The following is a 26,503-nucleotide window of genomic DNA, read 5'->3' as shown; positions in this document are numbered from 1 at the left end:
AAAAAAAGGCCTCAACACATACAGAAAGAGAAATAATCCTGTTAGCCCTATCAGAACACCACGGACTAAAGCTTGTCTTCAATAACAATAAGGAAAGAACACCCACATATACATGGAAGTTGAACAATGCTCTACTCAATGATAACCTGGTCAAGGAAGAAATAAAGAAAGAAATTAAAGATGTCAGAATTTAATGAATGAATGCACAACATATCCAAAATTATGGGACACAATGAAAGCTGTGCTAAGAGGAAAACTCATAGCTCTGAGTGCCTGCAAAAAGAAACAGGAGAGAGCATATGTCACCAGCTTGACAGCACACCTAAAATCTCTAGAACAAAAGGAAGCAAATACACCCAAGAGGAGTAGAAGGCAGGAAATAATCAAACTCAGAGCTGAAATCAACCACGTAGAAACAAAAAGGACTATACAAAGAATCAACAAAACCAGGAGCTGGTTCTTTGAGAAAATCAACAAGATAGATAAACCCTTAGCCAGACTAACCAGAGGACACAGACAGTGTGTCCAAATTAACAAAATCAGAAATAAAAAGGGAGACATAACAACAGAATCTGAAGAAATTTAAAAAATCATCAGATCCTACTACAAAAGCCTATATTCAACAAAATTTGAAAATCTGGAGGAAATGGACAATTTCCTAGACAGATACCAGGTACCGAAGTTAAATCAGGAACAAATAAACCATCTAAACAACCCCATAACTCCTAAAGAAATAAAAGCCATCATTAAAGGTCTCCCAACCAAAAAGAGCCCAGGTCCAGAAGGGTTCAGTGCAGAATTCTATCAGACCTTCAGAGAAGACCTCATACCAATACTATCCAAACTATTCCACAAAACGGAAACAGACGGGGCACTACCAAATTCCTTCTATGAAGCCACAAGTACTCATATATTGAAACCACACAAAGACCCAACAAAGAAAGAGAACTTCAGACCAATTTCCCTTATGAATATTGACACAAAAATACTCAATGAAATTCTTGCAAACCAAATCCAAGAATACATCAAAGCGATCATCCATCATGATCAAGCTGGCTTCATCCCAGCTATGCAGGGATGGTTTAATATATGGAAAACGATCAACGTAATCCACTATATAAACAAACTGAAAGATAAAAACCACATGATCATTTCATTAGATGCTGAGAAAGCATTTGAAAAAATTCAACACCCCTTTACGATAAAAGTCCTGGAAAGAATAGGAATTCAAGGCCCATACCTAGACATAGTAAAAGCCATACACAGCAAACCAATAGCTAACATCAAACTAAATGGAGAGAAACTTGAAGCAATCCCACTAGAATCAGGGACTAGACAAGGCTGCCCACTCTCTCCCTACTTACTCAATGTAGTACTCGAAGTCCTAGCCACAGCAATCAGACAGCAAAAGGAGGTCAAAGGTATATATTTTGGAAGGGAAGAAATGAAAATATCACTATTTGCAGATGATATGATAGTATATTTAAGTGATCCCAAAAGTACCCCCAGAGCACTACTAAACCTGATAAACACCTTCAGCAAAGTGGCTGGGTATAAAGTTAACTCAAATAAATCAGTAGCCTTCCTCTACACAAAAGAGAAACAAGCCGAGAAAGAAATTAGGGAAACAACACCCTTCATAGTACTCCCAAATAATATAAAATACCTCGGTGTGACTTTAACCAAGCAAGTAAAAGATCTGTATGATAAGAACTTCAAGTCTCTGAAGAAAGAAATTGAAGAAGACCTCAGAAGATGGAAAGATCTCCCATGCTCATGGATTGGTGGGATTAATATAGTAAAAATGGCCATTTTACCAAAAGCGATCTACAGATTCAATGCAATCCCCATCAAAATACCTACTCAATTCTTCATAAACTTAGAAACAGTAATTTGCAAGTTCATTTGGAAAAACAAAAACCCCAGAAAGGCAAAAACTATTCTAAACAATAAAAGAACTTCTGGGGGAATCACCATCCCTGACTTCAAGCAGTATTACAGTACAATAGTCATAAAAACTGTATGTTACAGGCACAGAGACAAGCAGGTAGATCAATGGAATATTACTGAAGACCCAGAAATGAACCCACACATCTATGGTCACTTGATCTTTGACAAAGGAGCTAAAACCATCCAATCGAAAAAAAAATAGCATTTTCAACAAATGGTGCTGCTTCAACTGGAGGTCAGCATGTAGAGGAATGCAAATCCAAATCGATCCATTCTTATTGCCCTGTACAAAGCATAAGTCCAAGTGGATCTAGGACCTCCACATTAAACCAGATACACTCAAACTAATAGAAGAAAAAGTGGGGAAGAGTCTGGATCACATGGGCACTGGGGAAATTTTCCTGAACAAAATACCAATGGCTTATGCTCTAAGATCAAGAATCAACAAATGAGACCTCATAAAACTGCAAAGCTTCTGTAAGGCAAAGGACCCTGTTCTTAGTACAAAACAGCAACCAACAGATTGGAAAAAGATCTTTACATCTGGTAGAGGGCTAATATTCAAAATATACAAAGAATTCAAGAAGTTAGACTCCAGAGAGCCAAATAACCCCATTAAAATATGGGGTACAGAGCTAAACAAAACATTCTCTGCTGAGGACTATCAAATGGCCAACAAGCACCTAAAGAAATGTTCAACATCTTTAGTCATAAGGGAAATGCAAATCAAAACAACCCTGAGATTCCACCTCACACCAGTCAAAATGGCTAGGACGAAAAATTCAGGTGACAGCAGATGCTGGCGAGGATGTGGAGAAAGAGAAACACTCCTCCATTGTTGGTGGGATTGCAAACTGGTACAACCTCTCTGGAAATCAGTCTGGAGGTTCTTCACATAATTGGATATTCCACTACCTGAGGACCCAGCTATACCTCTCCTGGGCATAAACCCAAATGATGCTCCAACATACAACAAAGACACGTGCTCCACTATGTTCATAGCAGCCTTATTTATAATAGCCAGAAGCTGGAAAGAACCCAGATGCCCTTCAACAGAGGAATGGATTCAGAAAATGTGGTACATCTACACAGTGGAATACTAATCTGCTATCAAAAACAATGACTTCATGAAATTCATAGGCAAATGGATGGAACTAGAAAATATCATCCAGAGTGAAGTAACCCAATCACAGAAAAACACATTTGGTGTGTACTCATTGATAAGTAAATATTAGCCTAAAAGCTTGAATTACCCAAGATGCAATCCACAGACCACAGGAAGCTCAGGAAGAAGGATGACCAAAGTGCGGATGCTCCCACTCCTTCTTAAAAGAGGAAAACATATCCATAGGAGGGGATATGGAAGCAAAGTTTAGAGCAGCGACTCAAGGAATGGCCATTCAGAGCCAATACCAGATCTGTTCCCCTCCCCTCCCCTCCATCCCCTTTCCCTTCCAGATCCCTCCCTCTTCCCAGTTTTGGTTGCTTTCTTCTTCCTCCAAAGTGGGACTGACTGAGGCATCCTCACTTGGGCCCTTCAGCTCGTTGATGTTTTTGAGTTCTGTAGACTGTATCTTGGATATTGTGTACTTTTTGGGGTGGGGTGGGGTAATATCCACACATTAGTGAGAACATACCATGTGTGTCCTTTTGGGTCTGAGTTACATCACTTAGGATGATATTTTCTAGTTCCATTTGTCTGCAAAACTCAGGATGTCCTTGTTCTTGATGGCTGAGTAGTATTCCATTGAGTAAATGAACTTGCTAAGCCATCTCACCAGCCCACCCTGAACTTTCTTAAAATTTTATTTTGTTTCCAGAGTTTGAATCAATTTTTCCTCTTTAATAAACACAAATAAGGTCTGGAGAGGTGGCTCAGCGGATAAGAGCACTGTCTGCTCTTCCAGAGGTCCTGAGTTCAATTCCCAGCAACCACCTGGTGACTCACAACCATCTGAAATGGGATCTGATGCCCTCTTCTGTGTGTCTGAAGACAGCTACAGTGTACTCATATAAATAAAATAAATCTTTAAAAAATTTATAATTGATTCTAGCTATTCTATTTTCTTATGTAACCTTGAACATATAACCTAACCATTACAAAAGATGGTTAATACTGCATATGCTGTTTAATAATTATTAAGCTATTTATACCTAGCAGAATATATGCCATACAAACAAATTTTAAAGGAGATTTGGTATTTTAAGTGTTAGCTAAAGCACCTTGCAAAAACTACAAAATATGTAGTAAGAATTTTTTTCTATAACTATGAATAGCCTTTTGAAAACTCACATTAAATATACAAGCATTTACTATGAGACAATATTTCCTTTTTAAGACTTATTTTTAATTATCTGTGCCTATCTGAGTTGGGTATATGCAGGTGTCTGCAAGAGGCTAGAAGTATTTGATTTCCCCCTGGCTATAATTATAAGCAGCTGTGAGCTGCCTGGAGTGGGTGCTGGGAACTGAATTTGGATCCTCTGCAATCAAGTGCCTGCTCTTGAGATATTTCTCAAACAAATACTGCATATCTGAAAGCATTTGGATTCCTGAAAATATATATATATGTATGTATATTTAAATGAAATATGCAAAATACTTGTAGGGAAAGATAGAGAAAAGCTGTGTTTTCTTACTATTAATTACCAAAATTTGTCAAAATATTTTATAACATTTATAAAACATAAAGTTGAACCATACCAAAATCCTACAGTTATCTTATATGTAATGCCACAAAACTTACTTTTTCTTCTTTTTCTACTTCAAGTTGCTTCCTAAGGGATACAAGTTCGTTTCTGATATTAGATAATTCAGTCTCCTAAAGAAAAATAAAGATGAAAAAAAAAAGAAAAATAAAGATAAAGATGAAATGCATAAGTGCTTCTACACTTTCTCAAATCAATGAAACTGTAATCCAGTGCTCTAAATAAATTCAGCTCTAGAAAGAATTAACTTAGAAAACATGAACATTCATAATAGAACATAACCTAACACAATGTAAATAAGTTTCAAGTTTTTCATAGTTTTCTCTAAGGACTAAAATGGCATATTATACATATAAACATACATATACACATATTCTCTAATTCCACTCCACTCTCCTCTCCTAAACATCCAGGCTTTAAAATCAGTTTAACTGACTTTTTAATACCTGTGTTGAAAAGACACTTTAGACTACAATATAAAATAAATTGGAAAAGCATTCAATTAGAAAATAGGTAAAATCCTTTCAGATTCTACAGATCAAATATCATGGCTCTACTTAGTGTTATTCTTTTTCTTCAATTCTGGCATTTAAAAAGGTGGCCTTTATCAATATTTGTTCTGTATCTTACCAAAGCAGCCTTTGCTGAAGACTGTTCCTGTTCTCTGTTTTTATAAAGTCCTAATTCTGAGTCTCTTTCTTCAACAATCTTATCATATTGGTGCTGTATTAAACAAAAAAGGCATTGTAGGCATATTAAAATGAAATAAATTATGTTTTATAAGATTGGTACGCGCCTTTGGTGGGGCTGCACAGTGCCCCCCAGAGTGCATCAGGAGGTTCTACAGCTCTGCAGAGAAAAAAAAATATATTGGTATGCTACACCAAAAGGCAAGTGTCACTATACATTTATGTGAATATGTACTTTCGTATATATTCTAACAACCTAAACAGTGAAACAAACAAGTCTGAGATCCAGTCCGACACAACAAGAAATTGTTACCTTCGTTGGAAACACTAAAACCCATCTCTTAAGTATAGCTGAGTTGGATAAGTTCACCATGTCCATAAACCTAGCACTTGGGAGGCTGGGACTTGATTATTACAAGGTTAATACCAAGCTGGGCTACAAAGTCAGTCTTGTTCAATATGAACATGACACCAAGATGTCTTAGAAAAGTTACTGACTCCAAATCTAAGACCAAAAACACAATACAAGCCTTAAAATTTTTTTGACATGACAAAAAGAAATCAAAGACTTTTCAAATCAGGTCAAAAGGACTTCCTTATCAGTTTGGAGAGGCTCTTCTGGGACAAAGACAAAACAAACTTTTTGATACAGACTAGAAACTGCACTAGACTGAAACCTTCCAAATTTGAATCTATTAGCTTATAATAGTACTTAAAGTCAGAATTCCAATTACTATTGATATATTACCTCATAATAATGTTAGATTCTGGAACCATTATTTAAAAATTAATAGGTGAAGTTACCCTACTTCCTTTCCAAAGTTGAAGGAAAATTAATCTTTCCTAAAAGAAGAATTACCCAACAACACAAAAATAAAATGTACTCACAACAAAAAAAGTCTTTTCCCAGACTGGAGAGATGGATCAGCCATTAAAGGCTATGCTCACAACTACAAGTTTTTCATTTATTTATTCCCTTGATAAAATTTGTTCAATTTGTAAATGTCAGATACATTAAGTAAATAGAAATTATTAATGAGAAATATCCTGGTATGTAGTTAATAAAAGATGTTAAGTGTTATGAGACTACTAGAAGAATTCAGAAAACATGACTACTTCTCTTTACTCTAAGTGATAACGAGATGTGAGGTACCAGGTACGGTAGCAGCTCAGCTCAACTTTGAGTGGTTAAGATCTGAACTTAAGAGACAGGGGATCAATAATATTCAAGCTATACTGAGCTATTCTTGTATAAAAAATATTTCTTTGATAAATCAGAAGACTGCCTTAAAGTTCATTTTAATAGAAATATGCTCTGAGTGCTAATTTTATTATATTGTTACCTTATGTTTTTCCATAAGTGCTACCATCTCAGCTATTTTATGTTGGCATCGTAAATCAATTTCTTTCTGTAACTTTACGGCTTCATCAACTGTTGCTTTGGCTTTCTCAACCTATCAAATATTTTAAAAAGTATTTCTTTTATTTATTGGTGCTGAACCTTCTACCACTTTAAAAATTCAACTTTTCCACTTAAGAATCATATATTCTACTTATATTAAATATATAAAACAGCAGAAAATTAGAAATGAAACAAATAAAAAAAGGAATTACTTGATTTATTTTAGGATGTTTCAAAAAGTAAAATGTATTATAAATAGTTTCATAAATATTGTAAAAATTTTTAAATTACAAGTTATTCTATATTTAAATATTTAGAATATTTTCTATATCTGATAATTTTCCTTATTATGAATATATTAAAACTTCTTAAATAACAATTTAAAAGTTAACAGTACTATTTTATTTTTAGAGACGGTTTTTCTGTGTAGCCCTGGCTGTCCTAGAACTAACTCTGTAGACCAGGCTGGCCTCAAACTCACAGAGATCCATACCTGCCTCTGCCTCCTCAGTGCTGGAGTTAAAGGCGTGCACCCCACCCCCAGCAAAAGTACTAATTTTTAAAGCTAATCAACAAATATTTTAACACAATAAGTTCTCGACATATTTAGCCTTTTCTACCTCTCCCAAAAGCTTTTCTTCTGAAATCTTTTTTATCTCAATTTCTTTCTGGTAGTTGTTAATCATTTCTTCAAATTTTTGCTTGGTACTTGCTAATTCCAACTCTAATTTATTGACCTATAAGTAAAAAAAGTAACATTAATTTTAGTAAATTCCATAGACTTCTCCCCCCCCCCAGAGCTGGGGACCGAACTCAGGGCCTTGCGCTTGCTAGGCAAGCGCTCTACCACTGAGCTAAATCCCCAACCCCCATAGACTTCTTGAAAATAGTCCATATCCACCTGTAGTTTTGTAAACCCTAAGATTCTTGAAAATTATGATTGAATCTTTTTTTGCATTTTTCATATTCAGAGATGTGTTTCAATTTTCAAAGTCTAACTTGACTCTTAAAATATGAATTTAGTCTTGCCAAGCAATATAATATCAATAACCACATTTTTTATTTCAAAACATTTTACTTAAAAATTATAATACTCCATAAAAATATATACAAGCTTCCACTGATATGCCCTAGCATATTCTATCAGATTGAATTAAACTTTAAATCCAGCTTTGAGTAATGTAAGCATACTATATACGTGAACTTACAACTACCAAGGCACACGAAAATAAAATGGTCTACCGTGTCCCTTGTGGTGATAAGGGCAGAGCAGCAGCAGCAGCTACAGGAAGCAAAGCTAGTATAAGAAAATTCATTGTGGCTAACTCACCCAGAACGGAGCTCAAAACCAAAAATGCATTCCTCTAAAAGAATCTTGGAGTTTGAAGAGTAAACCTGGCATGCATATAGGTTTCTTACACATAGATCTAAATTAATACATTCCATCTGGTTAATATCAGCTACATTACAACTTCTTTGTGATGTCAAAGCAGAAAACCACCTAGAAAAATCAGATCTTTCACTAGTGGCAGAACTCAGGTGCCTGAGAGCTCTCTGGCATCTATTGTGAGTCTATACCCAATCAAAGACTCTTTCCCACCACCACCATCCACAAGCACATCTGCCAGTATGTTTGGTTTATCATAACCAAGGTAGGAGCCTTTCTCACAGCTGTGGGTTCTTGCCATGCTGTCTTTGTTTCTGGGTTATTACCACATATTTATTTTTAATGAATTTCTTTTTCATTTTCTTTTTTCTTCTTTTTGACTCTTTAGACTAGGTCTCTCTATGTAGCTCTGGCTGTCTTTGAATTCACAGAATATGCCTGACTCTGCCTCTGCCTCCGGAGTGTTGGGAATAAAGGCTATGCCACCATGCCTAGCCCTTAATAAAGTCCTTAAAAATATTTATGTTGGTAATTTTTAATTAACTCTTCCAACTGAAATCCCATGCATTAAAATAAAAATATATTGTGTATTTTCTGTAAAGAATGCTTTTAAATGTTTTTGCTTTCTCATATTGTATATATTATATGCCTCAATGGTAATTATCAAGAGATACAAAGAACCCTGAACCAGAACCTACTATCCAGATTCACTTTACCTGAGACATAAATTGTAACTAAAGAAATGTGTCACAGCAGTTGACAAGAATACCATCAAGAAGATATAGTGTTGGCAGTGAAACAGAAAGCATTGAGTATCCATAAATTAACTATTAACTCTAAGGTACAGGTATTACCAATATCAATAATGACTTTTGTTCATCTTCTTTGGTTTCCCCTACAGCCTCCTCAAAGGAGTTACAAGTATTAATGTTTATAAGTAAGGACTGTTTTAGTATTTTTAATTTTTTTATTATATTTATCTATTTATATAGAAAGGGTCAAAAGAGTACCACCACATTCATGTGAGATTGGAGAACAACTGGCAGGAGTCAGTTTTCTCTCTCTACCATGTGGACCCAAGAATCTTAACTCTGGTTCTCAGATTTAGTGGCAGCTGCTTTTAGCAACTGAGCCATCTGTCAACCCAGTAAATATTACTTAATATTTTTCTGTTTTGCATGTTTCATCAAATACTATTGATCAGTCTTATATATTCTCTCAAATGACTATTTGTTTTTGAAATTTATCCAAAACTTTCAAGGTATATATATTCTTTCTTTTGCTTTTTTGATGCAAAACTTGTACCAAATAGTTTTATGTATAATAAACTTTATTCATTTTCTCTGGTTAATATTCCATTACATGAATATATCACAGATTGTTTATGTGTTCAATTATTCTTAGATCCTTAATTCTATGTTCTTAAGAACATCTGTGGTACAAATATATAGTAATTTTCTACGATAAGTACCTAAAATTGGAATGTCTGAATCATGAGCATGTTGCATGTTTAACTTTACTATAAGATATTCTCATTATCTTCCTAAGTAACAATTTAAAATACGAACAGCAAGGCCAGAGAAATAGCAAGTTAGGTAAAGGCACTTACTGTGCAAGCATAGCAAATTGAGTTTAATCCCCAGAACCCATATAAAGGTGAAAGGAGAGAACCAACTCCACAAAATTGTTCTCTGACCTTGACATGTATGCTATGCCACACATGGATGCACACTACCACCCCTCACTTCTCTCTCTCTCTCTCTCTCTCTCTCTCTCTCTCTCTCTCTCTCTCTCTCTCTCGCTCTCTGTGTGTGTGTGAGAGAGAGAGAGAGAGAGAGAGAGAAGAGAGAGAGAGAGAGAGAGAGAGAGAGAGAGAGAGAGAGATTCAAAAAACTTTAAAAATAAATGAATCTCTAAAGGCAGACTGTCTTATGCCTGGGTTCATAGTATCAAAAAATGTATGCAAAATGTCACTAGAAAATTCTGTTCTAAAGCAAATGTGTTATTAGAGATAAAGATAACCTTAAATAAACCTTAAATAAATTTATATCACATATAAGTATATAAGATACAGACCAAATATTCATAACAAGTTTCACCTTATATAATAAAAAGCTTTACATTATTAATAACCACAAAAAGATAAAAAATAAAATCATAATCATACAATAGTGTAGCCTTACAATAAAGTTGAATTACCAAAAAAGAGAAATCTATAATCATGTGAACTATTTTTAACATAGAGAATCAAAAGGATATATAAATTTAAAGACAAGATTAACAATCTTGCTAATTATTTCACATAATATAGAATATACCTTATCTGAAGGTACATAAGTCATGTTTATAAAACACCCAAGTTATCCTCTGGCCTCCATGAATGCATATCCATGCACATGCACACACACTCACACAGAAATGAATTATTTACTACTCCATATAAAATGAAGCAAAATATATAAGCATATATAAGCGGAATGTATTTTTCCATCTTTATTAAATTGGGTATTTCTTATTTACATTTCAATTGTTATTCCCTTTCCCAGTTTCTAGGCTAACATCCCCCTAACCCCTCCCTCTGCCCTTCTATATGGGTGTTCCCCTCCCCATCCTCCTCCCATTACCGCCCTCCCCCCCAACAATCATGTTCACTGGGGGTCCAGCCTTGGCAGGACCAAGGGCTTCCCCTTCCACTGGTGCCCTTACTAGGCTTTTCATTGCTACCTATGAGGTTGGAGCCCAGGGTCAGTCCATGTATAGCCTTTGGGTAGTGGCTTAGTCCCTGGAACCTCTGGCTGGTTGGCACTGTTGTTCATATGGGGTCTCAAGCCCCTTCAAGTTCTTTCAGTCCTTTCTCTAATTCCTTCAACGGGGGTGCCGTTCTCAGTTCAGTGGTTCGCTGCTGGCATTTGCCTATGTATTTGCCATATTCTGGCTGTGTCTCTCAGGAGAGATCTACATCCAGTTCCTGTCTGCCTGCACTTCTTTGCTTCATCCATCTTATCTAGTTTAGTGGCTGTATGTGTATGGGCCACATGTGGGGCAGGCTCTGAATGGGCGTTCCTTCAGCATCTGTTCTAAACTTTGCCTCCCTATTCCCTGCCAAAGGTATTCTTGTTCCTGTTTAAAGAAGGAGTAAAGCATCCGCATTTTGGTCACCCCTGAGTTTCATGTGTTCTGTGCATCTAGGGTAATTCAAGCATTTGGGCTAATATCCACTTATCAATGAGTGCATACCATGTGTGTTTTTCTGTGATTGGGTTACTCATTCAGGATGATTTTTCCAGTTCCATCCATTTGCCTATGAATTTCATAAAAGTCATTGTTTTTGATAGCAGAGTAGTATTCCATTGTGTAGATGTACCACATTTTCTGTATCCATTCCTCTGTTGAAGGGCATCTGGGTTCTTTCCAGCTTCTGGCTATTATAAATAAGGCTGCTATGAACATAGTGGAGCACGTGTCTTTGTTGTATGTTGGAGCATCATTTGGGTATATGCCCAAGAGAGGTATAGCTAGGTCCTCAGGTAGTACAATGTCCAATTTTCTGAGGAACCTCCAGATTTCCAGAATGGTTGTACCAGTCTGCAATCCCAACAGCAAGAGGAGTGTTCCTCTTTCTCCACATTCTCAACAGCATCTGCTGTCGCCGGAGTTTTTGATCTTAGCCATTCTGACTGTTGTGAGGTAGAATCCCAAGGTTGTTTTGATTTGCATTTCCCTTATGACTAAAGATGTTTAACATTTCTTTGGGTGCTTCTCCACCATTCGACATTCCTCAGATGTGAATTCTTTGTTTGCTCTGAACCCCATTTTTAATAGGGTTATTTATTTAATAGGGTTTCCCAGGAGTGTCTGCCCCTCTGAAGGTCTAGCTTTCCTTGCCACGGGATTTGGGTGCAGGGAGCTGTTTGACCAGGTCCATTCAGATCCGGGTGCAGGGACTGCAGGGCTCCTGCAGCTTGACTGCCCCTATCTGTTCCCAGAGGCCGTATACAGTTTCCTCTTGGGCCAGGGATGTGGGCGAAGGTGGGCAGAAGTGGCGGTCTCTCCTGCCCTGCAGTCTCAGGATTGCCCACATGTCTGGGCGATGAGCTCTCTCTCCCACGGGGTTTGGGAGCAGGGAGCTGTGGGCCGGGATTAGCAAGGTTCGGGCACCAGCTACAAAATGTATTTTAAGTATATATAAGGAAGTTATATTTTCATGCCTATCCTTTGTGCTAGATAGACATTATGAACTTATAAACTCTACAATGCCTAATTCTTCAAATGTTTTGAAATTATAATTACAACATTCCTCCCTTCCCTTTCCTCCTTCCAAACCCTCTCATATACCTCTCCCTGCTTTCCTCAAATTCATGGTCTGTTTAACCATTATCATTGTATCCATATATGTGTATATGTATATGCATATATATCCCTAAATATAACCTATTCAGTTCATACACTGTTCATTGTATGTATATTTTCAGGGCTGACACCATTTGGCATTGAACAACCAAGTGAAGTACTCTTCTGTGGAAAAACTATCTCTTCCACTCCAAGCTTTTCTTTTTGCCTAGAATTCTTTGTGTAGGAGTTGAGGATTCATGGATTTTTCCCTATCCAATTTGGCATGTCCATTTGTATCATCTTTGTTCACCTCACATCTGGGTAATCATGATAATGAAACTTTATGTATGTAGCTTTTGATATTACTAGGAGATGTAATCTCACAGCAAACTCCCTGATCCTCTAGTTCTTACAGTCTTTCTGTCCCCTTTTCCACAATGTTCTCTGAGCCCAGGTGCTATATAAACTTACATACCACTCAGAAACTCCACAATGCCTAATTATGAAAAATCTTAAGCAACAATATGTATATCCCTTTAAAAATTAAGGGAAGGAGCTAAAATATAAAATTTGTCATATCTTTGTATATTTAATATTTACCATTTCTAGTGTTTTTCATTCTTCTCAATAATCTAAATTTCAGTTTAATGTTATTTTTTCAGCCTCAAGATTTCTTTCAACACTTCTTGTTGCATAGATTTTAATGCTAATTTTTCTATATAAAAAAGGGCCATAGTAACAGCTTTACTTCAGCATTTTTTGTTAGATATATTTCTATATTTGCATTTCAAATGTTATTCCCTTTCCCAGTTTCCTGTCCAAACCTCCATTCCCTCTCCCTTCCCCATACGGATGTTCCCCCCATCCACCCACTTACCGCCCCTCCTCCAATATTCCCCCGCACTGGGAGTCCAACCTTGGCTGGACCATGGACTTCCCCTTCCACTGGTGCCCAAACAAGGCTATTCTCTGCTACATATGCAGTTGGAGCCCTGGGTCAGTCCATGTATAGTCTTTGGGTAGTGGTTTAGTCCCTGGAAGCTCTGGTTGGTTGGCATTGTTGCTCTTATGGGGTTGCAAGATTCTTTAACTCTTTCAATCCCTCCTCTAATTCCCCCAAAGGGGGTCCTGTTCTCAGCTCAGTGATTTGCTGCTAACATTGACCTCTGTATTTGACATGCTCTGGCTGTGTCTCTCAAGAGAGATCTATATCCGGTCCCTTTCAGTATGCACTTTTTAGCTTCATCAATCTTATCTAGTTTTGGGTGGCTGTATATTTATTGGGCCACATGTGAAGCAAGCTCTGAATGTCCGTTCATTCAGTCTCCACTCTAAACTTTGCTTCCATATCCCCTCCTATGGATATTTTCCGCCTTTTAAGAAGGAGTGGGAGCATCTGCATTTTAGTCATCCTTCTTCTTGAGCATCCTGTGGTCTGTGGATTGCATCTTGGGTAATTCAAACTCTTGGGCTAACATCCACTTATCAGTGAGTGCATACCAAGTGTTTTTTTCTGTGATTGGGTAGTGTCTGTCTTTGTCTCTGAGGTGTGTTTCCTGCATGCAGCAAAATACTGGGTCCTCTTTGTGTATGAGTCTGTTATTCTATGTCTTTTTATTGGGGAGATGAGTCCATTGATGTTGAGAGATATTAAGGAATAGTGATTGTCTCTTCCTGTTATTTTCATTGTTAGAGGTGGAATTAGGTTTGTGTTTTCCAAATTACTTCTTGACAAATCAGATTTTGTTAACGCAACAGGTTCTCTCTCCTCTGGTGATCTAATAAAATAACCAAATGATGGTCTTTACACACCTTACCACCACCAAGGCAACCAAGAGCTTCAGATCTTTCTGCAAAGAACTCTCCTAATGACAGGCATAGGAAATTGTCATCTCTTTATCTAACTCTGATGTGCCAAATGATTTTCTCAATAAATGGTAATTAACTATTGCTACCCAGGATGCATCACTGAATACCACCAAAGTGTTCTGAACATCTATTTTTTCAACCTATATAAATGGATGTTCTTTATTGAATTCTTCCTCATCTTTTGCAATTAAATCCAATGCTTCAGAACCAGATCATTCATTTCATTATTTGGAGACATCCGTACATCTTGTTGATCAATAAAAGATGTGTAGTAGGCAAGGTCGATGACCCATCTGCCGTCCTCATTTTGGTAGACTACATTCTGTGAAAGATCTATTTTATCATTAGTCTTTGCACCAGACTCATAAAATTCACATGTTCTCCTTTCACAAGTTGGTGACCAAAGAGTATCAGGAGAATTAATTCCATTGTCGCCATCAGTCTCCAAAGATGTAATGTTCCCATCTCTTTAAATAAACATTGTAGGAATCTCTCTCTGTATTTAAGCATCTATCCACATTTCTAAATCTGAAGCCAAATACTTGTTTTGTTGAGGAGATTCTGAATCCTGTTTTATGTAGTCAGTTGGCTCAAAACCACCTTTTGTTTCATTTGTGCAGTGACGATAAGTAGATCTGAGAGCCTCATCCACACATGCAGCCTCTTCACCAGAATAGCCTCTCCTCCACATTCTCTGCTTTGATTTGGAACAATATCCTTCAAATTGGGTCCCCCTTCCTTCTCAGCCCTCCAGGTATGAGAGTAAAGTGATAACACATTCTCTACCTGCTCTGTATTATCTACAATACCTACACAGCCACTAGTGCCTGGCAGACAACCATGGCCTTCCTCAGACTCTGTGTGAGTAGTATGAGAATTTCCTGAAGTACATGCATCTTGGAAAATCAGAAAGCTGTTATTTTCTGATTGAAACTCACAGTTTAAGATATTATTTTCATTTACAGAGAACTTAAAAACAATTTCTGGTGACTCCTGGCCTCCTGCTTCATATATCATGCCTGGAATGGCTAGTTGTTCAAAATATGCTTCTAAATGATTATCATAAAATTCTTCATCATTAATATCATCATCCAAGGAATTGTCCAAATTTGACAGTGTTCAAAGTTTCTCATTGTCTTTAAGCTTGTGTGCCTGAAATCACTGTTTGAATTCTTGGCTTCGAGATACTTCTTAGCATCAGGGATGGCAATCTTGTGGTCTTGATTATTTGTTCATGATTTTAAGTAAAACTCAAGAGCTGAATCTGGTACCTGTTGCAGAGGGGAAACTATCCAGAAGACTCTGACCCTTAACAGAGGCAGTGTTAGCTTGCTTCTCTTCTGCTCTTGGTTTCATGAAAGCACATGACAAATGTGAACTTTCTATGTAGTTTTTTTTTTCCTTGTAGCAGAATCATCACCCTGAAAACCGAGTTGTACTCTCTTGGTTCAGTGTTGTCACTCTGGCAACTGGAAGATGGTGCAGAAGGAACTGAAAGCCTCCCTTCAATTAAGTACGATGCCTGGAAATCAGGACACCTGTTGTCAATGCGGGGTCTGTTCTTGGCAAGTGTAGAGACAGCAATGGGCAAGTCAAAATTTATTTAAAGAGTGACATTTCCAAAAACCTCACTATTACCAAGTAGTGAATTGGCTAAGAAGCTCAGAAATGACTCTTCTGCTATACCTCAGAAATCTTCCATCTCACGTGAAGTTAATCCACAACACTGAAATCTGAAGAAAAAGTTGGTTCGGTCGAAATGAAAATACCAGAATCATGACCTCAGAAGGGTAAGTGCAAATGAATGTACTGTCCTATATGCAACTAGCCTCCAAACGACTGTGTCAGAAGGGACTTCATGCTTAACTACACAAAGTCAGGCCACAACTCCCCTACTTCAGCATTTTATATATTCCACTCCTTTGTTCTATACTGTCCACGGGTCCTATATAAGATCTGTTATCATTTGTGTCACAGTTCTACAGTCCGACATTTTCCAGTGTGATTTTAAGTTCCTGTTTATCCTTGGTTTAGCACTTTGACTAATAAAACTTGATATAGTTTTCATTCTATTTACTTTGTTTGAAGCTTGCTAATACCCAAATTTATGTTTTTCAGGTTTTTCTTAATCAAAACTTCAAAAACTTTATAATGTAGGCACTGACAAGTTACTCATGCCCCAGTGGACACCTTCCTACTCATACACATACACCCTGGTTAAATCCACTGAGTCACAAAGCAAAAACCAAACAAAACTGAAAGGAGATTGGTACTAGGTGGAAGCACGGCTAAATGGTAGAATGAGAAGGGCATAAGACAAGAAGAATGAATAAAATCAGAATTTACTATAAACATTACAGAATTGTCAGAGTGTAAATTTATTTAAAAATAAAATAAGGAAAATTGAGTAAGTCCCTCACAAATAATTTCCTTTTGTCCTTTTTTTCTCCTCTCTTCTGCAGAGAGATATTGTGAATTTTAAGACACCTGGTGCTGGTCTACAGGCCTATGAAGCACTATTCTCTTTTCAAAAAATTTTGTGATCCTTGATATTTCTACCTATACAGCTTTAATTTTACTAATACTTTGTTCATTTTTAAAAATGTATGATCAAGACCATATGAATTTTTGTTTCATAATATATTCCACTTTTCAGCTCAAAGTCAAACTTCTAGATTTATTTTAGGGTAATTTCTAAAATGAATTTCAAACTACTAATGGATATCCATACAGTCTTCAATTTGGTGTTACTATAAATAATACTGCTATGAATATTTTTGGTAATTTCTGTCTCTAGAATGAATTCAGTACATAATTATAAAATGTATCTATTGACTATTTTTCTATATAATTTTCAGGAGTTTACAATTCTTATTTGCCTTTTTATTACAATCTTTACATTTGTTTCAAGTACCACTTCAAGATACTATAAAATACTTTATTTTCAACAACATATTCATTTTTAATATGTTGACTACTACTGCTTCCCCATTAAGATTCAAAAATACTTACCGAATACTTACAAAGTATCAATCATTGCCTAAAGAAAAAGATTACAAACTTTGGCTCTTAACATCACAGACTTACACTGTAGGGCTTTATTTTCTAAAAAGTTGACGGGTCTCTAACTTTTGTGCAGTAAGATAACATATTTTATAGCAACCCACCTGTAAGATATACTGGTGTCAGCAGTGGCACAAATGTTATGGAAGTAACCAACAAATTCCTGATTGGATTTAGGCCCACTCCAGAAGCTAAAATCCATACCTGACTCTGCTAAAATAGTCAAGAACCTGAAACCCAAGTCTAGGAGAAAAACCTAATACTATTCTGCTAATTCTGCTAAAGAAAAAAAAAAACAATAAATGACTCCTAGTGGCATTCTGCTATACCCATCAATCAATGCCTCACTCAGCCCTCATCAGAGAAGCTTCTTCTTACAATGGATGAAAAATAACAACTGTGAATATGCAGAGTGACAGACTTTGGAGCATTTGGTTTTAAATGTCTTCCTCAAAGCCCTTCCCCACAAGGCTCAGGGATCTATGAGGAAAGAGAGGTAGAAAAACTGTAAAAGTCAGAAGTGACGGATAATTCTAAGGAAACAGTATCTCCCAGTCATATGATGAACATATGAACTCAATGTGGAAGCACACACAAGGCCTACACAGGTTCAAGCCAGACAGGGCCCCAGCTTAGACAGGGAGAAGTGGACATAGGTTTCCATCCTCAACCAAGAAGTTATTTGCAATTGATACCACTTGACAAAGAAAAACAATCAAAACTTTCTCCAATGGAGTCTCACTAGGGATATTAACACACTCCAGAGCAAGCACCATGCCAATAAGTAGATGACCAATACAAAACAAAATTATATTTTTATAAGGCTTTTATTGCATTTTGCTTTGGGTGTTTTTATTTCAGTTTTTACAGGGTTTGTGTGTGCTTCTTTTTCTGTTTTTTTAAATAGAAGAAAAAAAAGAACAAATTTGGGTGAATAGAGAAGTGGGTATAGCTAGAAGAAATGGGGTAGGAGATAAACATGATCAAAATATATTATATGAAAAAGCTTTTAAATAAAAAATATACATATTCCAGGCTTAGTTGCTTTACAACATATGGGTTAAAAAATAAAACACACACACACATATATACACACACACACACATAGAGCATGTATTTTAAGTTGTTCACATGGTTCTGACCCAGCTAAATCAGACTAAACATTCTGTCACATCTATAAGACTTAATCTCTCCAATACAAAAATATAATAGTATTAAAATGTAACCATTAAATTATAAATAAGTAGTATAATATTTCCAAAGTCTCATGTATCTACTAGCATTTAAAAAAAACAAAAATAAAAATGTCAAATACCTTTATCTCATATGCATTCAGTTGTTTGTTTTCTGCTGAACTTTTTTTTTTCAAGGCTTTATTCTATGGAAAGTTAATTATAGTTAATAATCAAAAAGCTGATTAAGATTTACAATACTGGGGTGGGGGAAGAGGGAAACATGATCTGGTATTAGATGGGGGAAAAAGACTGAAGCCCTGAGGGCCAGCATACAAATGGAAACAGGCAACCTCAGGAAGAAGGAGTTTGGGAAGACCCTCTAGAATATACCAGAGACCTGGGAAGTGAGAGACTATCAGGACTCAAAAAGGGAACCCTAGAAGAAAGGAGAAGGGAGAAGGAACTTATTGAATCCACCTCCAGCAGAAAGACAGGGCATCAAGTGAGAGATGGGGTTGCTATCCCACAGTCAAAGCTCTGACCCATAATTCTTCCTGTCTGAAAGAACTGCAGGGATGGACATGGAGAAGAGCCTGAGGAAAAGAAGGTCCAGCAGCAGGCCCAAAGTGGGATCCAGCTCAAGAGGAGGCCCCAAGATCTGACGCCACTACTGAAGCTATGGGGCATTTACAAAAAGGGACCTATCATGACTGTTCTCCAAAACACTCAACAAGCACCTAAAAGAGTCAGATGCAGATATGTACATCCAACCAACAAACAGAAGCTGCTGGCCCCTCTGGCTAAATTAGGGAAAGGCTGGAGGAAGCTAAAGAGGAGGGCAACCCTGTAAGAGGACCAGCAGGCTCAATTAACCTGGACCCCTGAGATCTCTTAGACACTGGATCACCAACCAGGCAGCAGACACCAGCTGAGATAAGGCCTCCAACACATATACAGCAGAGGACTCCTGGGCCTGGGTTCAGTCAGAGAAGATGCACCTAATCCTAAAGAGACTGGAGGCCCCAGGAAATTTAAAGATCTGGTGGGGTAGGTGGGGTGAACATCCTTGTGGAGACCGTGGGGGGTGGGGGAGAAGGAAGAGGTATAGGATGTGGAACCCTAGGGAAGGGAAAAATAAATTTTAAAAAATTTAAAAAATAGAAAAGTCTTACACTGCCAATGACCGACACTTAAATCACTGCAAATGAATGCATTGCTCTCTTACTATCATGAAAATACTGGAATGATTTTGAGAACATATTAAGAAAACCTACCTCCTGGTGAAGCTCTTCAATATTCTTGCTTTTATTTTCGATTTGTTTCTTTAAATTATTACACTGTAAAATTATTTTGAAAATTATACAATTTTATTCAATATTCTAATCAAAACAATCTGAAACTAATAAAATATTGTATGAAGTAATATAAGGCTCACTTGTGATTTCAAATCATTCTGCCAATGTAAAACTACAGATTTTTATAAATATGAGTATATAAACAGGGCATTTCTTAAGTCTATTTAATAAATATAAAATATAAATAATAAAAGATATTAAAAAATTTTATTCCTCAAAGCCTTCTAAAAAATAGACTAATTCCTCAAAATCCTGTCATATATTTTCATAAAATTCTTATTCCCAAAAATTTTAAATAATTTGATAAATACCTTATTTTCTAATATCTTCATCTGCTTTTCTTTCTTTAAAACTTCATATTCAATGCTTCGAGCCTAAAAAAATTATTTGAAACCATATTTAAAATACTAATTAGAATTAATTTTCTTATGTATTTTAGAATGAAATTACAGTTTTACATATTTACAAAAGTATTTATCAGCTCATGTAGTTTGTTTCCTTGTCCTTTTAAACAAGAATATACCTCTATGTGATGTATCAATTACTTTAATATTTCACAATATATATGCATAAACTATATATACATATAATACATATTACTTTGTTTTGTTTTGTTGAGACAGTGTTTCTCTATGTATCTCTCGCTGTCCTAGAACATATTCCATAGACCAGGCTGGCCTCAAACTCATGGAGATCTGCCTGCTTCTGCCTTCTGAGTGCTAGGATTAAGGGCTTTTTATGCCACCCAGCATAAATTATATTGTACACAAATCTCTGTCTTAAATACATCTAATAAGAGCATTTATATAAAACTTGAAATTCAGTAAAATATAAAGGATAGATATTATTCTATTTGAAGACATGAAGAAAGTGGAGCTCAGATAGTAAAGTATGTGCAAAACAACCATCTAAACTCAGGTAGTAGACTGGGAAAAAAGGAGTGTTATTCAACTAATCACCAAGGAAACTATCTAAAAGTATTTATAATTTCATTCATCTGGAAACTTTTAATTAGTAAAGTGAAATCCAACTGCAGAAAACAGAAATAAGCTAATATACTTATATTTACATATAAGTATATCATATATTTAACTTCATACCTGATTATCAATATTTTCTTTTTAAAAGAATTTTTCTTATTACTTTGAATTACATATATGTGTGTGTATCTGTGTAAGCCTGTGAACATAAATGCAGGTACCCATGGAGTTCAGATGTCAAATCCCTGAAGCTAGAATTATAGGCAGCTGTGTGTTTCCAAACAATAGGAGTATGGGAGAACCTAAGGTATTCTGTAAAGAGCATTACTTGCTCTTAAATGCTTGAGCCATCTCTCAAGTCCCCTTATCACTAATTTTCTATACTAATTATACTTTAATTAGCATTTTCTATACTAATAAAAGTTATTACAAATTATACTTTAAATTCTTTATTGTCCCCTCCCCACTGCCTCTCATGTGTGTATGTGTGTTATATATACTTGTGTGCTGAAATATGATCTCTCACTGAGCTTGAGGCTTATCAATTGGTTTAAACTGGCTAACAAATGAACTCCAGAGATACAATACACCTGTCTCTACCTTCCCAGAGCTAGGATTTCAGACTTTGTGTCCTTGTGCTCACCTTTTATGTGGGTGCTAGGAATCTGAAAGGAGGTCCAGTGACTGGTGCAAACTGGGACACATCTCAAGGGAAGGCTCCAAGGCCTGGCACTATTACTAAATGCTATAATGTACTTACAGATAGGAGCCTAGCATGGCTGTCCTCCAAGAGACCCAACAATCAGCTGACTGAGACAGAAGCAGATACTTGTACCCAACCAATGGGTTGAAGTCATCTGGCTTCAATGAGGGGAAAACCCATTTAACCCTTGAGAGACTTGAGGTCCCAGGGAATGGAAAGGTCTGGAGAGGTGTGGTGTGTGTTGGGGGGACATTCTCTTGGAGACAAGGGAGGAAGAATGGTATAAGGAACTGTTGGGGGCAGATTGGGAGGGGAATAATGATAGGACTGTAAAAAAAAGATTAAAGATACTAAATTAAAAGAACTTGAAGTCTCTCAAGAAAGAAATCGAATACCTCAGATAATGGATATGTCTTCCATGTTCATAGGTTGGTAAAATTAACATAGTAAAAATGACCATCCTATCAAAAGCAATCTACAGATTCAACACAAATTCAAAATTTCAAAATTCCAGCCATAATACATTTTAACTGTTCAAATCTTGATAGATTTTCATACTTTCAATTATTTCACAAATAATTTATGGCTTTTTAAATTCTGAAATACTCTTCTACATATTAAACTCTACCTTCTACAAATTTCGTTAGCTCAAGTCAACCGATGTTCTTCCCTCTAAAAAGTATATCCAAACTTAGGAAAGATACTATAGTGTATAATCATGTGACATACTTTATATTCTCATAGTTTTGTGATATTTTATCTCATCTTACTGAAACCATATTCAAGGTACAATATACACATTTTAATATATTAACTATTATTACAGCATTGTAGTGGGTTGGCCTAATGCTGCTTGTACTCGAATGTTAATTTGGGTCTCCCAAAACTGCCCCAACGACAAGTGTCCTTCCTCATATGAGACACTGAGACACCCAATCCCAGTTAATTCTTGATTGGTAAATAAAGATGCCAGCAGCCAATAGCTGGGGAGAAGAGATATAGGTAGAGTTTAGGTTTTCCCCAGTCTTAAGACCAGGAGGAGGAAGGAGAGAAAAAAAGAGAAAGGAGCTGCCATGGAAGAGGAATAATATGCAGGAGGGAGAAGAAGAACCACAATGGGAGAGCTGAGCCATAAAAAGCATGGTCATACGGGCTAAGAGCAGCCAATCCGGAACACGGAATAGTAAGTAGTGACTCGGAGATATCATAGGAATGTAGATTCTAACAGCATGGAGGGTAGGCAGGCAGTTGCCCAGCTATTGTGCTGCCTAAGGCATATTGTAAAATATAAAGCTGTGTATGTCTTTCATCTGGGAACATAAATGGTCAAAGGTAAGAAGAAACCCCTGATATTTTTACTACACAGCATAAACCTTTAATGCTGTGTAGCCTAGAAATATAAATCAAGATTAAGTACTGAACATTTGAGGCTAGAGATATGGCTTAGTAGCTAAGTCCTAGCTGCTTTTCCAGGGAATCTGGGTTCATTTCCCAGCACCTACTGGTATCTCAATTGTAACTATCTACAACTTTAGTCCCAGGGGATCTCTGGCTTCTGTGGGCACCAAGCATGCACAAGGTGCACAGACATTTACTCACGCAGAAAACCCGTATATATAAAACAGAAAAAAAATCTTAAATGAACATCAGTGATGGTTTGTATATGCTTGGCCCAGAGAGTGGCACTATTAGAAGGTGTGGCCCTGTTGGAGTAGGTGTGGCACTGTGGGTGTGGGCTTAAGAATTATGCCTGGAAGTCAGTCTTCCACTAGCAGCCTTCAGATAAAGATGTAGAACTCACAGCTCTGCCTGCACCATGCCTGCCTAGATGCTGCCGTGCTCTCACCTTGATGATAATGGACCGAACCTCTGAACCTATAAGCTATCCCCAATTAAATGTTGTTCTTTATAAGACTTGACTTGGTCATGGTGTCTGTTCACAGCAGTAAAACCCTAGCTAAGACAACAGCTTTCAAATGTTTAGGATTATGACAACTTCTTAAAAATATGTATCATAAGCAAAAAAACCCAACAGCCCCTATCATTTAAGGATTTAAGTGTTTTACTTGTACGTATATGTACCACATGTGTTCAGTGTCTACAGAATCCACAAGATAGTATTATATATCTCACAGAACTAGTTTCAGACAGTTATAAATCACGTGGGTGCTGAAAACTGAACCTGGGGGTCCTTGACAAGAGCAGCAAGTGCTTTTAATGGCGAAGTCATCTCTCTAGCCTCTTTTAACTCATATTTTAAATGTTAATGGCTTAGTACCTAGATCACTAGTTATTTATACAATAAATAGTAATGTCACTTTATTGTCTATATTGTTTTTATAATTTAAATTTTTGAAGCCAATCTATTGTTAAATATATCATACATTTTCTTCACTCTTGTCCAATTTACATTTAACTTCATCTCCTTGCTGTATGAACTCTTTTCTTACTGATTCCAGTTCATCCCTAAAAGGAAAAGCAAGAGAATAGCATTATAATCCAAACAATATTTTCATTTTATTTCCTGAGGCTTTTTTTAATTATTGTTTATCACTTTTTAGGTTTGAGTTCTCATTTTGATTGGTAACTCATTGTGCATGACTATTGGGCACATTTCTATTCCCAAATTTAAGTTACTATATACATTTATCTTTAAATTATATGCATTCTTGTCATCAGTTTCCTTTTAAAAAACTATACAAACATTTCATTTTCTTTTCTTAGTCATTCTAATACACATATAAAATTTTACACAAATAAATTTAAAATATAAGTACAATTTATTTTAATGATATTTATATATACATATATCATTATACATGTTCAGAGAAGCCCCAGAAACATAAGAGCAGTGATGCTTTGGGTAAGGGAAACCAGACAGGCAAAAGGCAAATGAAAGGTACTGTTCTTCATTCATTTATTCATGTGCTCCTTTCTCCTCTGGAATTTTGTATTATATTCATATATTAATTTTTAATATTTTCATTAAATTATTGTATATTACAGATGAAAATATTAGTGATCTTCTCAATGGACACTGGAAAATATTTTTCTATTTGTTTTGTATCATTATTACACTGGTAATATAATCAATGATTTGCTCTTTCAGAAACTGAATTCAGGAAATAAGTTTTCCTAAAAACTTGTATTTATTTATTTGCTTATTTATTGAGAGAGGCAGAGAAAGAGAATGTATACTTTCAATAGCATATATATGGAGGTCAGAGGACAACTTCTAAAAGTTAGTTTTTCCTTCCACCATGTGGACTGCAGGGATTGGATACTTAGCAGTGAGCACCTTTATCACTGAGATATCTCACTAGCTTTATTCTTTGAATACAAATTTATAATCAGTATGTTCACTGTTTATAGATAATTCATTTTAAAGGTCCATAAGTCCATATTAAATGTAGATATTCAGAATATATTAATCAAATAATGCAAATATTGTTTTAAAAACTATCTTGAGCTAAGGAAATAGTTCAGTGAATAAGGTGCTTCCCTTGCAAGAATATTGACCTGAATTTTATCCCCATAAACTACATTAAAAGCAAAGATCGTTGGAGCATAATTGTAATCCCAGTGCTGGTAAGGAAAAACAGGTAGAACCCTGATGATTACTTGTTGGCCATCCTAACGTACTTGGTTAATTCCAAACTAGTCGTATTTCAAATCCAGACAAGTGGTATAATGAAATATCAATGTCTAGAAAGGGTACATCCAGTACCTGAACAATGACATCTAAGGTTCTCTGGCTTCCACACACTCACATAGTATTCACACATGTGCACATCTATAGGCTCTCGTTGTTGAAGTGGTAACACACACCTCAATTACAGCACTCGTAAGTCTGAGGCAGGAAGATCAAGGCTATCCTGGACCATTAGAGACCTGGTCTCAAAAACTAAGTGAATGAATTTAAACTTTTTTAAACCACAGGGAAAAAACAGCTTAGATATCTAAACTGTAAATAACAGCTGCTTCTGAAGAAGAAAGCTGAGAAAACAGGTCAAAATCAATCATGGGATGGCAAAAGATGTTTTTTAAATCTGGAAAATAGTTAACAGCAAATAATTTATTAAGAAATGACTGGATCAAGCACCATATTCACTTCTAATCATAATACCTCATATATTATCTCTATAACAATTCAGTATTAGGTCTAAGGATTTTAAATAAAAGTTTACAAAATACATTCTTTATCCAAACATAAGAAAAAGAAATTTCTATGTGACTGTAAACAAGAACACACACACAATATCTGAAAAGCATTCAAGTTATCAGTGGATTTAAAAGAACTTAAAATGCACAAAGAGAGAGAGGGGGTTTCAGGGGAGAGATTGATTGAGAAGATAATAGTAAAACTGCATATCAAGCCAGGCATGGAGTTCATGCCTACAACCTCAGAAACCAGGAGGCAGAGATAAAGAGGATCACTACAAGTCAAGGCAGCCTGGTCTACATAAGGCCCTTCCCCTAGGGTCAATGAACTATCTACCTATAAATCCTTGGCCTTGATAATGGTGCCAGATATGAAGTCTATCTTGTGAACAAGTCCTTAAATCCAATCAAAATGTGGCAGGTTACTCCCGTAACATTAATATCACTATTATACAGGTGAGTATATAATGACAGGCCAGTCATTACTGTAGCTCATTGGGTTCACAACTGTAGAAGAGTGTTGACACCTTTTCTCTTCCTATAGTACGCACAGCACCTTCCAGCACCTTCCAGCACTATGAAATCGAGCCAATAGGGATAAAGCTTCCAGATTTTATTTATTTACTTGATTTTTCCATGTTCTATAACTCAAGTACGTGGTGTCCTTAGTAATAGGGTCTTACCATCAAGTTCTGGAGGTTAACCAAAAGCAAAGGTGCCTATAATGT

The 26,503-nt window shown here is 36.2% G+C and overlaps 1 protein-coding gene across 1 annotated transcript in view; it reads right to left on the bottom strand.

Annotated features, from left to right (window-relative positions):
* The window catches only part of Sycp1 (synaptonemal complex protein 1), a 94,569-nt gene that overhangs the window by 8,906 nt on the left and 59,160 nt on the right, over positions 1–26,503 (bottom strand). Inside the window, exons 20-27 of the mRNA XM_032896932.1 lie at positions 23,999–24,080; positions 20,243–20,305; positions 19,851–19,913; positions 18,717–18,779; positions 7,371–7,487; positions 6,692–6,802; positions 5,290–5,382; positions 4,698–4,772 (exon numbers count right to left, since the gene is read on the bottom strand). Coding sequence (XP_032752823.1) covers positions 4,698–4,772; positions 5,290–5,382; positions 6,692–6,802; positions 7,371–7,487; positions 18,717–18,779; positions 19,851–19,913; positions 20,243–20,305; positions 23,999–24,080 — 667 coding nt within the window. The remainder of the gene's footprint in view (positions 1–4,697; positions 4,773–5,289; positions 5,383–6,691; positions 6,803–7,370; positions 7,488–18,716; positions 18,780–19,850; positions 19,914–20,242; positions 20,306–23,998; positions 24,081–26,503) is intronic.

This window comes from Rattus rattus, chromosome 3, assembly GCF_011064425.1.
Source record: "Rattus rattus isolate New Zealand chromosome 3, Rrattus_CSIRO_v1, whole genome shotgun sequence".
Lineage (NCBI taxonomy): Eukaryota > Metazoa > Chordata > Mammalia > Rodentia > Muridae > Rattus > Rattus rattus.
The sequence above is the reverse complement of the archived record's forward strand: the minus strand, read 5'-3'. Positions and strand labels throughout refer to the sequence as shown.